This window comes from Borostomias antarcticus (genome assembly GCF_949987555.1).
Source record: "Borostomias antarcticus genome assembly, chromosome: 25".
Taxonomy (NCBI): Eukaryota; Metazoa; Chordata; class Actinopteri; order Stomiiformes; family Stomiidae; genus Borostomias; species Borostomias antarcticus.
Window position 1 is genome coordinate 13,301,871 of NC_140258.1, and position 17,175 is coordinate 13,319,045.

The 17,175-nt window shown below is 50.6% G+C and overlaps 1 protein-coding gene across 1 annotated transcript in view; it reads left to right on the forward strand.

The window, feature by feature from the left end:
• dst (dystonin) overlaps window positions 1-17,175 on the forward strand; it is a gene marked incomplete at its 5' end in the record, with an annotated part of 129,628 nt that overhangs the window by 106,762 nt on the left and 5,691 nt on the right. The window contains 18 exons of the mRNA XM_084458642.1: window positions 474-671; window positions 2,042-2,170; window positions 3,029-3,199; window positions 4,957-5,112; window positions 5,328-5,534; window positions 6,116-6,235; window positions 7,616-7,785; window positions 8,084-8,243; window positions 9,676-9,870; window positions 9,986-10,114; window positions 11,338-11,481; window positions 11,742-11,930; window positions 12,244-12,379; window positions 13,211-13,374; window positions 13,784-13,946; window positions 14,036-14,190; window positions 14,286-14,360; window positions 14,580-14,597. Coding sequence (XP_084314768.1) covers window positions 474-671; window positions 2,042-2,170; window positions 3,029-3,199; window positions 4,957-5,112; window positions 5,328-5,534; window positions 6,116-6,235; window positions 7,616-7,785; window positions 8,084-8,243; window positions 9,676-9,870; window positions 9,986-10,114; window positions 11,338-11,481; window positions 11,742-11,930; window positions 12,244-12,379; window positions 13,211-13,374; window positions 13,784-13,946; window positions 14,036-14,190; window positions 14,286-14,360; window positions 14,580-14,597 — 2,679 coding nt within the window. The remainder of the gene's footprint in view (window positions 1-473; window positions 672-2,041; window positions 2,171-3,028; window positions 3,200-4,956; window positions 5,113-5,327; window positions 5,535-6,115; window positions 6,236-7,615; window positions 7,786-8,083; window positions 8,244-9,675; window positions 9,871-9,985; window positions 10,115-11,337; window positions 11,482-11,741; window positions 11,931-12,243; window positions 12,380-13,210; window positions 13,375-13,783; window positions 13,947-14,035; window positions 14,191-14,285; window positions 14,361-14,579; window positions 14,598-17,175) is intronic.

The window sequence follows — 17,175 nt, forward strand, 5'->3', positions numbered from 1 at the left end:
TTATGTCTGACGACCGCTGGACTGAAAGACCACCATGCTTGGTCTAACATGGCCGGCAGGTTTATCCAGAGTCTCATCATCTCTGAATGTTTGACCTATATGAGTTTAGTGGATGGTTTGGGCGGGGGACAATATCCATTAGAATAGATACTATAGACACTTAGACATACTTAGTACATTATCTCTTTCTTTGTGATCCATTTTTACAGCTAATGGCCGACCCCCTAGGATTTGATCATCAGGTTTTTCATGTGTCTGACTGATCCATGCGCTTTCGTTTTTCTGCTGGTCATGCTTCGGTCAGATACACCAAATGTGGAATGTTTGATTTATCAACGGGTTTGCACATTCGAGACTGTTCCAGTAGTGTAAATCAAGTGCACCCCGAGTATTTCATAGTATTGTCTGACATTTACAGTCCAGTGTGAGGTCCAGGTGTGACTCTGACCCCTTTGTCTCCTGCGTCTCCCCAGGTGCTGCAGAACGACGTACTGGCCCACAAGAGCACGGTGGAGGCCGTGAACAAGGCGGGCAGCGACCTGGTGGCGTCCACGTCCGGGGAGGAGGCCTCGGGGCTGCAGAGCAAGCTGGAGGCCCTCGGCCTCCGCTGGGGGGCCATCCTGGAGAAGACGGAGCAGAGGAGGCAGCAGCTGGACGTCGCTCTGCTGCAGGTAAACCGGCTGGTACCTCCGCTGACCCGGCCTCACCCGGCCTCCAGCCTCACCCGGCCTCCAGCCTCAACCCAGCACCCGACCTCACCCAGCCCCCAGCCTCAGCCAGCCTCACCCAGCCCCCAGCCTCACCCAGCCCCCGACCTCATCCAGCCCCCAGCCTCACCCAGCCCCCGACCTCACCCAGCCTCACCCAGCCCCCAGCCTCACCCAGCCCCCAGCCTCACCCAGCCCCCGACCTCACCCAGCCTCCAGCCTCACCCAGACCCCGTCTCTCCCAGATCCAGCCATACATGCGGGGCATTGTCAGAGTATTTACAGGGTCACAACCTCATGGTGACCTAACCTCTCAACTGAGCCCTCTATCAGCCTCCACCATCCATACAGCCCTGTAGAGGCTGGTCTATCAGCCTCCACCATCCACAGCCCTGTAGAGGCTGGTCTATCCAGCCTCCACCATCCATACAGCCCTGTAGAGGCTGGCTCCATGATTTATGATTCATGCTCCTCTCTGCAGGGGGGGAAGAATGTTGAATCTTCAAACCATTAAGTTGCTTTTAGAGGAGGTGCCTACTCCCTCCCTACCTCTCCTCCTCTCCTCCTCTCCCTCCTGCTCCCTCCTGCTCCCTCCTGCTCCCTCCTCTCCCTCCTGCTCCCTCCTGCTCCCTCCCTACCTCTCCTCCTCTCCTCCTCTCCCTCCTGCTCCCTCCTGCTGCCTCACCTGGTGCTCTATTCATAACTCATAACTCCTGAACAGGAATGCTTTGATCTGATTTGAGCATGAGGTGTAAACGACGTGGATAGACTGTAGGGGCATTTTTATTCAAAGATGTTAAAAGGCCTGTTATCAAGCACACTCTGTAGATTCTGTCTCTTACTGGCCAAGATTCAGGAAGGGTTGACAAAAATGAAGTAGGTACAATTTCTTGAAGTGAAGCTTTATTTTTTATTTATTAAAAGCATCAAAGCTCGGGGTTTAGTCCTGGTGTACCGGAGGTTTCTCTCCAGGAACGCTTGAGCTAGGAACCCATTAAACCTACAAAGCTCTTTAAAAATGTTATAGAGAAATGTCATTTACATTTAAAGATTCGCAAATAGACGTTTGGATCTGAAGACGATAAAAGCCAATGAAATGTAAAAAGCCAGGCTGGTTTCAGGCAATTAAACAATGTCATTAAATGGAGACTAATTAGACAATATTGTCGACTATATCCCCCAGGCAACGCGCCATCAAACGCATGTGAGGGGCTGATAGCCCAAACACGTCTCTCTCTGATACCCCAGACACATCTCTCTCCCCCGCCCCTAAGTTGCTCACAATACGCTGTTTAAAGGCCCATTGTCCTGACCCGGGCTGCATTGTGTTCTAGGCCCAGGGTTTCCATGGCGAGATCGAAGATATGCAGCAGTGGCTGAAAGACACGGAGCGTCAGCTGGCGGCGTCGAAGGCGTTGGGAGGCTTACCAGACACGGCCCGCCAGCAGCTCCACGCCCATCTGGTAGGTATTTAACCCGGTGAAAGGCGTGGCACAGATGGGGGCCTCGGACCCGGCCCGCTACGCCTCGGGCCTGGGCTTCATCTGAAGTGTGAAAATGAAATGACAGCGCAGAATCTGCGGCAGGGTCTTCTTTAGAAAGAGGGCCGGTTAAATCCCCGGGTCGTGTTCCGCATTGTTCTAGCGTGTTCCACGGGGAACGCTGCGCAGGCTTGTCTGCTGATTGGCTGTGCTCTGATAGGGTAACCGCCTCAGACACTATCTGGTGGGACGACCATTAGCATTAACTATGGGAACCAGAGTTTGCCAAATTATAATTTCCTCATTCATCATTGAATTTGGGTTTGAATCTGTGTTCCTTTGTGTGCGTGCGTGTGTGCATGCGTGTGTGTGTGTGTGTGTGTGTGTGTGTGCGTGTGTGTGTGTGTGTGTGTGTGTGTGTGTGTGTGTGTGTGTGTGAGAGAGAGAGAGAGAGAGAGAGATGCTTGGCTGTGTTTGAATAACCTGCTATGGTACTTAGCCATTGTTTTAGTTGGTAGCTCTTACAAACACCACAGAAGCAGAGACAGGCACATTATCACTACAGGTACTGTATCATCACCATAATTGTGACCATAATGCCACGAATGACATGAATGTCCCTTGTCAATAGTTAAATTAAATTAGTTAAAATGTAGATTAAATTAGTTAAAGTTTAGATACGCACACACTACAATAACAATCAAATAATAATGATGATGATGATAATAATAATAATAATAATAATAATAACAGTGATCATAATCATTGTGAAACAGTCTCAAAGTGTCACAGTGTTGTAAGTGGACACCCAGAGGAATATCACCCCCTGTCTCCCTGCAGGAGCTGTGTTCAGCCCTGGAGGTCAAGGAGGAGCTGTTCCAGCAGCTCATGACCAAGGGTCAGCAGCTCCTCACCTCCTGCCCCGCCGGCCAGGACAACAACACGGAGCAGGACCTCAGCAGCCTCCGGGAGAAGTGGGAGAGCGTCCAGGCCAAGGTGGCCGAGAGAAAGGTAAGGGGAGGGGAGGGGACGGCGTGATGGTGATCTCTCAGACAGAGGGCCGACGTACCCACTGCAACCTGCAATAACCTGCCTCAAAAGTGTCCCATTGAAACCATTGACAAACAACATCTAGAATATTCAAGATTCAGGAAGCTTTATTGATTCCTTCTTCGGGTGGCGAAAATGGAAACGTGTCTTTGGCTTCCTGGGTTTATGAAAATAAGAACTAGGGCCAGAACCTGCATGTACCGTACAACGGTCAGGGTGACACCCTCATACAGCTGCCACTGTACTTGACGGATTACATCTGTCATATGGGTCAGAGCATTTATGCTGATTCATATTGTTGGGTTTACATGCCCAGGGGGAAATAGCTGTGTCTGTCGGCACTTGTGTGTGCGTATGAGTGTGCGCCCGTGTGTGCGTGTGTGTGTGCCCGTGTGTGTGTGTGTGTGTGGGCGCATGGGCTAAGCCTTTAATCCGAGCCCTGAGTGGTGGTGAGCTGGAGAGGACAGGCCGGCCCTGGATGTGGTGGTGTTCACCTGCCGCATCACTGCAGAACAGGAAGTGGTCAGAATGCAGAACAGGAAGTGGTCAGAATGCAGAACAGGAAGTGGTCAGAATGCAGCAGGGCCTTGTTCAGCGTGTGAGTCACAGGGTTGCTGACGCATCACCAGAGACAGCTACAGCTGCCAGGGGGGTGCAGGGTGGGGCACTAGATCCAAAACCCCACTTCACAACCCCATTTCACTGACTGTCTGCTGCCATACTTCTCCTGTTCTCTACTGGCTCTGCATCTCAACCAGGGGGGACTGGGGAAATAATTCAGTTCGGGTAACATAGCCCCAGTCGGCCAACTGAACGGGCTTTCTGATTTGTTGAGCGGGGGTGGGGGGGTGGGGGGGGGGGGGGGGGGTTCCGATTGTCGTGCTCGTGCGGGCATCCAAGCCAGCCCACTTGAGGAACGGCCCATTGGGATTCGTCCCGAACGTCCCGATGGCCAGTCCGCCATTGTACTCAGCTCACTTCCTGACTGAGCTGAACTAGTGCAGGCTACGACAGCCCTGTCGACTCCCCCGACTCAGCTTTTGTCTTCGGTGTTTCTACTGTATTTTACTGTACTCTACTGCGTTCCGCATCGCACTAGTTCCTCTGGACTCTTGAGAGCCTTGCCAAGGCCTACTGTATCAGTCAGCTCACTGTATTTAGACAAGAGACCGCAAATGTGTTTACAGGGGCTGAGCACCAGGCATTAGGCTACTGGCTGGTGCTCAGCTCCTGTAAATACATTTGCTGTGTGTCCCTGTAATGTGATTAGCTGGTAGTTTGAATGTGAGGTGGATGTTACGCTGCTGGCAGGCCCTGTCGGATGATCGGACCACCGCGGGGGTTTGATTCGATCAAAGGCGGATATTCCACATTTGTACCTGGAGGATGCAGCCGCCATCCAGCACTTCCTCCCTCAGCGCTGCGAGGCTCTCCAGGGAGAGACGCAGACTTCCTGTTTAGTCAGGGGTCAAGGGTCGATTAGAACCATGACTTCATGCTGTGGCAGTGTGTGTGTATACAGTATGCCATGTGTGCCTGGGTACAGTATGTGTATGCATGTGTACAATGTGTGTGTGTGTGCATACCTATAGTATGTGTGTGTGTGTGTGTGTGCGTGTGTGCGTGTGTGTGTGTGTGTGTGTGTGTGCATGCATGCCTATAGTACAGTATGTGTGTGTGTGTGTGTGTGTGTAACCCTCTATGTTCTCTGTCCCCAGGTGAGACTGGAGGAGGCCCTGGACTTGGCCACAGACTTCCACAACAACCTGCAGGACTTCATCAACTGGCTGACCCAGGCTGAGCAGACGCTCACCATGGCCTCGCCCGCCTCCCTCATCATGGAGACCATCGTGTTCCAGATCGACGAGCACAAGGTGTGTGTGTGTGTGTGTGTGTGTGTGTGTGTGTGTGTGTGTGTGTGTGGAGGACATCTTGAAGACAGACATGCTGTCTACTGTTGATAAATATGCTCACTACGATGTAGTGCGTAACTTGTGTCCATCCCTACTGTGTGTGTGTGTGTATGTATGTGTGTGTGTGTGTGTGTGTGTGTGTGTGTGTGTGTGTCTGTGTGTGTGTGTGTCCCTAGGTGTTTGTGACCGAGGTGAACGCCCACAGAGACCAGATCATAGAGCTGGATAAGACGGGGACTCACCTGAAGTACTTCAGCCAGAAGCAGGACGTGGTCCTCATCAAGAACCTGCTGCTCAGCGTCCAGGGCCGCTGGGAGAAGCTGGTCCAGAGGTCGGTCGAGAGAGGACGAGTCCTGGACGACGCCAGGAAGAGAGCCAAGCAGGTACAGACGAACGCCGCTCATCTCCAAGCTTACATAATGGCGTGTGTGTGTGTGTGTGTGTGTGCATCTGTGCATGCGTGTGTTAAAAAGCCATATAGCACATTGCCAACCCCGGGGCGGATAACATACGCGAAAACATTTCTCAAGGCGTGTTTAAGACAGGTACAGGGCTCGGCCCCTCAGGCGTTCTCCATCGCTTGAGATACAGTAATACAATAACTCAGCGCCTCAGGCTAGAGCTGACTACACGATCTGTCACTGCCATTGTAACGGCGTTTATTATGTTTGGACAGCAAGGAGAGTAACACGAGATTCGGGCTGGATGTTGGTTCCAAGAGTTGAACCTGTTAGTGAGGGCTTCATTAGCATGAGGGCAGATCATGTTCCACTAATACTCTAATACACTAATACACACTCCTGTCAACACACAACAATACACCAAGGGAAATCATGAAATATCACAGCCATGAACTTTATACTTAGCATTCAGTACCTCTCTCTCTCTCTCTCTCTCTCTCTCTCTCTCTCTCTTTCTCTCTCTCTCTCTCTCCCTCCCTCTCTCTCTCTCTCTCTCTCCCCAGTTCCATGAAACCTGGAGCAAGCTGACGGAATGGCTGGACGAGTCTGAGAAGGCTCTGGACTCTGAGCTGGAAATAGCCAATGACCCTGACAAAATCAAGACCCAGCTGGTCCAGCACAAGGTGAGCCAAACTGCACTACCCCTCCTTCTCTGGGCAGAGAAGAGACAGAGAGAGGTGTGAGAGAGAGAGAGAGAGAGAGAGAGAGAGATAGAGGTAGGGGCTAGAGAGAAAGGGAGGAAGAGAGACGTAGGGAGAGAGCGAAAGAGAGAGAGCTGGCGGGGATTTTCGCTGGCAGACGTCTACACAAACGTCTGGTCGGACAGAATGAAACATCTGCAGCAGCCTGGCCATTCATCTGAACAGCGCAGCGCTAACACAGCTGTTCCGCCTTAAAACCGCAGCTCCCACTGCCTCTCCTAGCAGCCGCGCATTAGGAGAAACGCATCACTGTTTTAACGCTGCAGTCTATATATGCATTATATCAGTAGACGGTGTGCATTAGCGCGTTCTTCTGTGGCGTTGGCGGCGTTGGCGTTCGATCCGAGCCGGCCAGCTAGCTGGTGTGTGCGGAGCAGCTTGTTCTAATCCTAACTTAATCTCTGGATGTACAGAATGTATTAGGGACGCGCCCGATTTTGGATACCTTTAATCCGGCTGGATGAAAGACGCTTGGTTTTTTGACCCCTTTTTCCGTGACAGTTAAAACACTGGGTACTCTCAGAAACCACGGTCACCACCCTCCCCACACTCAACCCTGACTTCTTCCCCTGGGAAAGTCCAAAGAGAAGAGAGCTAGTCTTAAATCATCTACATGCCTGTGTGGAAAAGCTTCAGATTCTCATGTTTGTAGCCAGCGAGTCGTGGATTGTGGGGGTACGGGGGGGCAGACCGTGGGGTACAGGGGGGCAGGCCGTGGTCTAACCAGCTAGGGTTGAAGTGCAGATGACTGTGAGCCGTACAGCTGGATGGATGGAGAGCAGCTCTCTCAGCCCTGAAGAGGGACTATGACTGAAATGGGTCGATGTTATGAACAGCTATTTAGATCAATAAGATTAATTTGTGTCTGCCAAGTCTAGACATATCTAATTCACACCATGTTTATATAAGTGACCGACTCAAACAGTATAGTGACTGTTTATCTTCTGTCCTGCCCTCTTCTCTTCTCTTCTCTTCTCTTCTCTTCTCTTCTCTTCTCTTCTCTTCTCTTCTCTTCTCTTCTCTTCTCTTCTCTTCTCTTCTCTTCTCTTCTCTTCTCTTCTCTTCTCCTCTTCTCCTCTTCTCTTCTCTTCTCTTCTCTTCTCTTCTCTTCTCTTCTCTTCTCTTCTCTTCTCTTCTCTTCTCTTCTCTTCTCTTCTCTTCTCTTCTCTTCTCTCCTCTCCTCTCCTCTCCTCTCCTCTCCTCTCCTCTCCTCTCCTCTCTTCTTCTCTTCTCTTCTCTTCTCTCCTCTCCTCTCTTCTTCTCTCCTCTCCTCTCTTCTGCTCTGCTGTTTGCCCACTCCAGGATTTCCAGAAGGTTCTGGGCAGTAAACACTCTGTGTACGACACCACCAGCCGGACAGGCCGGGCCCTGAAGGACAAGACGTCCCTGCAAGACGACAACCAGAAGCTGGACGACATGCTGAGCGAACTGAGGGACAAGTGGGACACGGTCTGTGGCAAGTCTGTGGAGAGGTACGTACCTGGGGACGCCAGCAGACTGGGGACAGGCCTATTTCCTGTCGTCTCCCACTGATGACGATTATTAATATAGTCTTTCAGTCATGACTGGGATGGACATGTTGAAGACCCTATTTAGTGATAAATGTACATTATTATATGTGCCATTTTATACTGATAATGGTAATTATTAAAATGGCTTTTAGTTCACAACCAGACTATATTCAGAATATTACCATCCATTTGAAACCCACATGTAGAAATACTGGTAGATGTTTTTCCCATCCTAACAACCACCCTGGTTGTATTCCAGGCAGAACAAGTTAGAGGAGGCCCTGCTGTTCTCAGGTCAGTTCACAGACGCTCTGCAGGCGCTCATAGACTGGCTGTACAAGGTGGAACCCCAGCTGGCCGAGGATCAGCCTGTCCACGGAGACATCGACCTGGTCCTCAACCTCATAGATAACCACAAGGTAACCACACACCTGGTCCTCAACCTCATAGATAACCACAAGGTAACCACACACCTGGTCCTCAACCTCATAGATAACCACAAGGTAACCACACACCTGGTCCTCAACCTCATAGTAACCACAAGGTAACCACACACCTGGTCCTCAACCTCATAGATAACCACAGGGTAACCACACACCTGGTCCTCAACCTCATAGATAACCACAAGGTAACCACACACCTGGTCCTCAACCTCATAGATAACCACACACCTGGTCCTCAACCTCATAGATAACCACAAGGACACCACACACCTGGTCCTCAACCTCATAGATAACCACAAGGTAACCACACACCTGGTCCTCAACCTCATAGATAACCACAAGGTAACCACACACCTGGTCCTCAACCTCATAGATAACCACAAGGTAACCACACACCTGGTCCTCAACCTCATAGATAACCACAAGGTAACCACACACCTGGTCCTCAACCTCATAGATAACCACAAGGTAACCACACACCTGGTCCTCAACCTCATAGATAACCACAGGGTAACCACACACCTGGTCCTCAACCTCATAGATAACCACAAGGACACCACACACCTGGTCCTCAACCTCATACTGTACATAAGTAACCACACACTGGGTCCTCAACCTCATAGACAACCACACATGTTCTCCTTCCCTCCAGCTCAGATATGAACTATGATTAGATTATAATCCAGGAGTGATGATTCACTTCCTCTCTCCGTTTGATCAGATGCTTGTTTGAATTAGTCAAGACATGAGACAGCTAGGCATGGAGACACCGAGTCTGGCAGGATATCACAGTTGTCTCTCTCTCTCTGTCTCTCTGTCTCTTTCTCTTTATCCCTCCCTCCCTCCTTCCCTCTCTCCCTCTCTCTCTCCCTCCCTCCCTCTCTCCCTCTCCCTCTCCCTCTCCCTCTCCCTCTCCCTCTCCCTCTCCCTCTCCCTCTCCCTCCCTCCCTATCTCTCTCCCTCTCTCTCCCTCTCTCTCTCTCTCCCTCCCTCCCTCCCTCTCTCCCCCTCTCTCTCTCTCTTTCTCTCTCTCTCTCTCTCCCCTTTCTCTATGCTCAGTCACATTCTGTATGTGTCCCTCTTTGTCACCATCAGTGTTGACGGGGGTCTGTTTGGACCAGAGCTACTCCAGTACAGAGAAAGTGTGTGTGTGTGTGTTTTGGTGTTTATGTGGTGTGTGTGTATACAGTGTGTGTGTGTGTTTTGGTGTTTATGTGGTGTGTGTGTGTGTGTTTGTTGGTGTTTATGTGGTGTGTGTGTGTGTGTGTGTGTGTGTGTTTTGGTGTTTATGTGGTGTGTGTGTATACAGTGTGTGTGTGTGTGTGTGTGTGTGTGTTGGTGTTTATGTGGTGTGTGTGTATACAGTGTGTGTGAGTGCTCACGTCTCCTGCCCCGCCCCGTGTCCCAGGTGTTCCAGAAGGAGCTGGGGAAGCGCACAGGAAGTGTCCAGGCTCTGAAGCGCTCGGCCAGGGAGCTGGTGGACAGTAGCCACGACGACTCGTCCTGGGTCAAAGTTCAGATGCAGGAGCTGAGCACGCGCTGGGAGACGGTGTGTGCCCTGTCCGTGTCCAAGCAGACCCGCCTGGAACAGGCCTTGTGTCAGGTAGGACCAGAACCAGAACCAGGGTATCTACTGAACCCAGGGTGTGTGTATATGTGTCTGTATGTGAGTGTGTGTGTGTGTGTGACCCCCTGACCTTTGACTCCCGTGCCTATAGGCGGAGGAGTTCCACTCCACGGTGCACATCCTGTTGGAGTGGCTGGCAGAGGCGGAGCAAAGTCTGCGTTTCCATGGCAGCCTCCCTGACGACGAGGAGTCCCTGCGTGCCCTGATAGAACAACACAAGGCAAGTCGATAGCAACTGGAAATCCTCCGCCCATGAAGGCATTCCGTGGCTCCGTGCACGCGCACGTGCGTGTGAGCAGGACATGTTTGGTATTGCAGCATGCGTTAAGAGAGCTAACCCTTCCACCGAGTTTCAGGATAATCGCTCTGGTAGTTTTTGCATATCCTAGTCCACAAAATGAATGGAGGTGAATGGACAAACCAGGAAACAGCTCATAGACCATATAGATATGAAATATGATTAGATTATAGTCCAGGAGTGATGATTCACTCCCTCTCTCCGTTTGATCAGATGCTTGTTTGAATTAGTCAAGACATGAGGCAGCTAGGCATGGAGACGCCGAGTCTGGCACGATATCACAGGATATCACAGTTGTCTCTCTCTCTCTGTCTCTTTCTCTTTATCGCTCCCTCCCTCCCTCTCTCTCTCTCTCTCTCTCTCTCTGTCTCTCTGTCTCTTTATCCTTCCCTCCCTCCCTCCCTCCCTCCCTCCCTCCCTCCCTCCCTCTCTCCCTCCCTCCCTCCCTCCCTCCCTCCCTCCCTCCTCACACACCACCGAAAACATTACCTCTCACCCTGCGCTGTCGCTGGGGCGGAGGTAACAACACATACAGCCACAATGACCACAACAGCAACCCCACTCACACACACACACACACACACACACACACACACACACACACACACACACACACACATTGTGGATGGAAAGCTTATTGACACCAGGCAATACGATTCTCCTAGAACACTGCACTGTCCAACTTGGCTCTAAAAACCGAGCTATGTTCACTCTAAGCAAACTGACCACTTCAATAAAGCTCCGTTTGCTGAAACTATCCACACAGAGAGAGAGTTTCTCCACCTGACAGCCATTCCTGTGTGATGAGGTAATGTTACAGCAGCGCGTCGGCCGTTGGACACGGCTCCGACTGACGGCACCGGCAGAGCACAAACTCCATACATGGCATTTACACATCGATTTGAGATACCATGGCAACTCGCTTCATAACATAGACTTTTTTCCTCAGCCATGACCTCACTGAATTGAAAATAGCCTCTGGTGTCTGTGTGTATGACTGTGTGTGATTTATATCCAGGCTGACCTACCAGGGAAAGGCATTAGTTGAAGTTTCATCGTTCTTACAGTAGTTCCCTGCGAATGCTCACGTTTGCTAACATGTTTTGTGTGTGTGTGTGTGCGTGCGTGTGTGTGTGTGCTAACAGGAGTTCATGAGGAGGCAGGAGGAGAAGAGAGTGGGTCTGAACAAAGCCACCAGTATGGGAGAGGCCATCTTGACCATCTGCCACCCAGACTCCATCACCACCATCAAGCACTGGAACACCATCATTAAAGCACGCTTCGATGAGGTCAGCTCACCGTTACACACCGGATCTGTTTGCTTGGACATTACAGGCTGGGGAGGACGTGTGTGTGTGTGTGTGTGCCTGTGTGTGTGTGTGTGTGTGTGTGTGTATGTGTGTGTGTGTGTGGAGGGAAGGAGGGCATACCCTAGATCATGGCAAAGCCGCCATGTTAATCCTCTCAGTACCGTAATTGCCGTCGACGCTCTCTACCTCGGCGTCTGTGTTCATCTCGGTAAACGGTGCGTTCGCTCTCTGGTGTCCAGGTGCAGGCGTGGGCGAAGCAGCACCAGCAGCGTCTGGCGGGGGCGCTGTCCGAGCTGCTGGCCACTCAGGAGCTCCTGGAGGCCCTGCTGGGCTGGCTGCAGTGGGCCCACACCAGCCTGGAGCAGCAGGACCAGGAAACCCTGCCCCAGGAGATAGAGCAGGTCAAGGCCCTCATCGCCCAGCACCAGGTACGGGGGTGTGTGTGTGTGTGTGTGTGTTGGGGGGGGGGGGGGGGGGGGGTCTTGTCATTTGCGTTCTTAGCATTGCCTTTCATAGTTAGCTTCTCATGCTTGTTAGCTTAGCAACTGTGCAAAGTAGAGGCTGTCTGGCCGTGTCTGTATCTCAGGTCTGTATCTCAGGTCTGTATCTCAGGTCTGTATCTCAGGTCTGTACCTCAGGTCTGTACCTCAGGTCTGTACCTCAGGTCTGTATCTCAGGTCTGTATCTCATGTCTGTACCTGTGACCCGTGACCCCCCCCCCCCCCCCCCACCCCCCCGCAGACCTTCATGGAGGAGATGACCAGGAAGCAGCCGGATGTGGACAAGATCACCAAGACCCACAAGAGGAAGGCGGCCGCCACAACAGAGCCCCAGGTCCAGTCCCACATCCCGGTCCCGGAGAAAGGGAGAACCGGACGTACGTACCCCTGCAAACACACACACACACACACACACACACACACACACACACACACACACACACACACACACACACACACACACACACCCCCCCCCCCCTCCGGATCATGACCTCTGTCTGGCCTGCCGATAAGCCACTATGTCCGAACTAGAGAGAATGAGATGATATAACCCAGGCAGACAGATGATATAAGACTCAGTGGGAGGATGAAGAGGAAGCATGAACCCCCCCTCAACCCCCCTTCCCCCGGTTGCGCTTGATTTAAGTTTCACAATGACACCAGTGGAACAGGCTCAAACCCTGATGCAAATCAAACGCACCTCACACACGGTATGATTAGACCCTGGCCCTGACCTGACCATCTGGCCTGGTGTTGAGCTGTTACCGGATGACTCAACATCCTCCTCCCCCGGCACCTATTTCAGTGATGTCAGTTGTTGATGTGGGTTATGACATCACTCCCATTCTCTCTGTTCCTGATATGGAGGAAAAACAAGATGGACTCTCAGTGGAATAGCACGCATGGAACATGGAACGACATCGCAAAACAGGATTTCAACTTGTTTTTCTCTGTGGGGGGGGGGGGGGGGGGGATACTAATCAGAATAGCTCTTTATTATGTATTTTGGCGTCGGGTATTTCTAATTAAATAGTATCTGTATAGCTTTGCAATGTCTCATAGGAATTAACAAATAACCCATAGAGATAAACACCTCCAAAGATCTTCGTCAGTGTACCCAACTCTCTTACCCACACACACACACACACACACACACACACACACACACACACACACACACACACACACACACACCTGCCTCCCTGCAGGAAAGCGCTCCCCCACTCAGGCCATGTACCAGTCAGCGACGCAGCCCCCCATAGAGACCAAGAACCCGCGGGTCAACCTTCTGGTCAGCAAGTGGCAGCAGGTCTGGCTCCTGGCGCTGGACCGGCGGAGGAAACTCAACGACGCCCTGGATAGACTGGAGGAGGTAGGGCCCAGTCACAGACCTGCAGCACAGACACAGACACAGACCCAACACAGGCACAGTCACAGACCCAACACAGTCACAGACCCAACACAGACACAGTCACAGACCCAACACAGACACAGACCCAACACAGACACAGTCACAGACCCAACACAGACACAGACCCAACACAGACACAACACAGACACAGACACAGACCCAACACAGACCCCAACACAGACCCAACACAGACACAGACACAGACCCCAACACAGACACCCTGCATACAGCACGATCACAGGCGGAATCTATCCATCATCAAAAGGAGGATCCCTGAGAAGTGTTCCATACATCCTCAGGGCTCATACATCCTCAGGGTGAGTCTCTCTGTGTTCATAATGCATGTTGTTTGTTGTTGTTTGTTTTCCAGTTGAAGGAGTTCGCCAACTTTGACTTTGACGTGTGGAGGAAGCGCTACATGCGCTGGATGAACCATAAGAAGTCCCGGGTCATGGACTTCTTCAGGCGCATCGACAAGGACCAGGATGGAAAGGTCACCAGACAGGAGTTCATCGACGGGATCCTGTCCTCCAGTGAGTTTACTGGCCTGAAGGGAGGGATGGACGAGTGTTTATGTCCCTGACACCAGAAACTCACTGTCCTGTTCACATGTACTTCCCAGAGTTCCCTACCAGTCGTCTGGAGATGAGTGCGGTGGCAGACATTTTTGACCGGGACGGAGATGGCTACATCGACTACTACGAGTTTGTGGCCGCCCTTCACCCCAACAAAGATGCCTACAAGCCACTGACCGACGCCGACAAGATTGAAGATGAGGTTTGCGACCTTGACGTGAAATTCAGCCAGCGAATCGTGGAGACTGACCATGTGAATGATATTAAACTCACACTTTGACTTCTGCTCCATCTCAGGTGACGCGTCAAGTAGCGAAATGCAAATGTCCTAAACGATTCCAGGTCGAGCAGATCGGTGCCAATAAATACCGGGTGAGTTGATCTGACCAACCTCCTCCATCTTGCTTCCTCTGCCCCATGATGAACACAGGCCTCTATATGAAGTTCTAGCTGTGTCTATCCACTGGCAAACCTGTTTTATACTGTATGTCCACTGGAAGGTACGTGTTGTCAGTGAAAGATGTGTCTTGATAACAAGGAGAGAAAAACTGACATCTTTTTTTTTGTATTGTTCTTCCCATCCATTTCCAGTTCTACCTTGGAAACCAGGTACATATGACCGCCTCCCTGTGCTCTCATGGTGCTCTGCTCCTTATCCAAGCCTGCGTCTCTCTTTCTCTCTCCCTCACCTGTCTCTCTTCCTCTCTCTCTCTCACCTGTCTCTCTTCCTCTCTCTCCCTCACCTGTCTCTCTTCCTCTCTCTCCCTCACCTGTCTCTCTTCCTCTCTCTCTCTCACCTGTCTCTCTTCCTCTCTCTCTCCTTCACCTGTCTCTCTACCTCTCTTCCTCACCTGTCTCTCTTTCTCTCTCTCCCTCACCTGTCTCTCTTCCTCTCTCTCCCTCACCTGTCTCTCTTCCTCTCTCCCTCACCTGTCTCTCTTCCTCTCTCTCCCTCACCTGTCTCTTTACCTCTCTCTCCCTCACCTGTCTCTCTTCCTCTCTCTCCCTCACCTGTCTCTCTTCCTCTCTCTCCCTCACCTGTCTCTCTTCCTCTCTCTCCCTCACCTGTCTCTCTCTCTCTCCCTCACCTGTCTCTCTTCCTCTCTCTCCCTCACCTGTCTCTCTTCCTCTCTCTCCCTCACCTGTCTCTCTACCTCTCTCTCCCTCACCTGTCTCTCTTCCTCTCTCTCTCTCACCTGTCTCTCTTCCTCTCTCCCTCACCTCTCTCTCTTCCTCTCTCTCTCTCACCTGTCTCTCTCCCTCACCTGTCTCTCTACCTCTCTCTCACCTGTCTCTCTTCCTCTCTCTCCCTCACCTGTCTCTCTACCTCTCTTTCCCTCACCTGTCTCTCTTCTCTCTGCCTGTGTGTTTATTAGCCTCTTCTGTCAGGCTGGGGAACTCAGGAAGTAGATAATCCTCCATCCTCCTCCTGGGCCAGATTACAGGACCCAAATTAAGCCTAGTGCATAAAATACACCTTACTGGGGATTCCCCCACTGGCAATACTGCTTACTTCTACATTAATGAACAAATGAATACATCTGCTTCTGAGTTTCAAAGAATGTGAAATGATTTGGGTTTGAACCCTCTATTGTCATTCCAGTACATTTGGGGATTTTTTAAATTTATTTTATGAGTTAATGTGTTTTAATGTACCTTGCTGGGCAGTTTGGAATTCTGTATAATGCTTTGTGTGTGCTTGTCCACTGCTTCTCTGTCAGTACCTGAGAATGATCTAACAATGGCTGACATGTCTTTGGCTCCAAACAACATTATTATTATTCATTCATTTTAAGCTGGGTTACTTGTGCGACTGTCAGGATGACTTTGCTTGCTTTTAGACTATTATTTACCTATTAATTGAGTTGTTATATGCATGTTGCAATTCAGAATGCACACTTCACATTGGGCTATTAGCTTTGCAAAGCTTACTGGGTGAAGAGTGGTTGTGGGTGGTGATGGTGGTGGTTAGCAGGGTAACGGGTTAAAGAGGGGATATATATATATATATCTTTGTCATTATGCACCAGTTTGTATTGATTTGCTCCACATCAACTGAACCCATTCTTTTGACAGTTTGGTCTGGTTCACTGCTTACATGACTCCTTAGTGGCGGATGAGAATGTAGCAAACAGGGAAAGTCTAAATCTCACCCCTCACCTACACGTTGCCGTTTTGGAAAGCTGTATTCTGGTAAATGGTTATTTTTCAGATGTTTGTTGTGACACCTTTTTTGATTCACCTTCAGATTGTTTTGATTTGTTTTGAATCATCATCTTTTTTTATGTACTTGATCATACAATTTCACTCAGTCGCATTGAATCATTCTGGGAATCATACGGTGGAAGAGCTTGAATTGAAGTGAGATTGTTCCGTTAGGCCCCTCCCACCTGTTGGAGGGTCATCAATGTGGTGTTCTGTTTGAGTGTTACACTGTGATTGGCTAGCCAGACAATAAGTCCCATCGCCCATGTTGTTTCTCAGTGTCTCATTGGAGCATAGCTGCCTTGGTTCTGCATCCCTGTCAATGCATCTTCTAATAATAATGAATGCTAATTGGTCCATAGTGGTAGAAAGTGCAACTGTTCACTGTTGCTGGATATTGCAGGATATTGCTGTCTGTCTGTCTGGTCTATCGTCGTGTTACTATGGAAGCAGCTTATCCGACAGAAAGCATGCAGCTGTGATGTCATTGTGGTGATGTAATGTGTGTTGGTGTTGTATTGAACCCATAGCCACATCCAACTGGCTCTCTCCTGCATTCCACCACATAGAGCTGGGCTCCCTCCATATCTGGCTCTGCTTACAGACTGAATGTAAAGCTTTATTCATGCCAACATGCCCTTGCTTTAAGATAAAGCCTCTGCTTCAAGGCCACTGCTTGGTGTTTTTCGGTGAAAGAACATCTCTCATTTTCCCCAAGGTAGAGGGAGACCATGGTAGTAGAGCGTCCCCTTGTGGTGGGACAGCCACATTGCAGTGTAATGCTCCGGCCACAGTCTTGACTGTGTGTTTTTACCATAATAAGACACACAGCAAGCAGACATCACCACCTAAAATTAGAAATGAACCCTGCATCCCCAGGCAATAAATGAGGCACAAGAACATTTACGTTTACCTGAGCCCTTCATCCTGAGGTTGCCTGTCACAAAACCATGCAGGTTTTAGGACGAAGGATGAAGGTCCA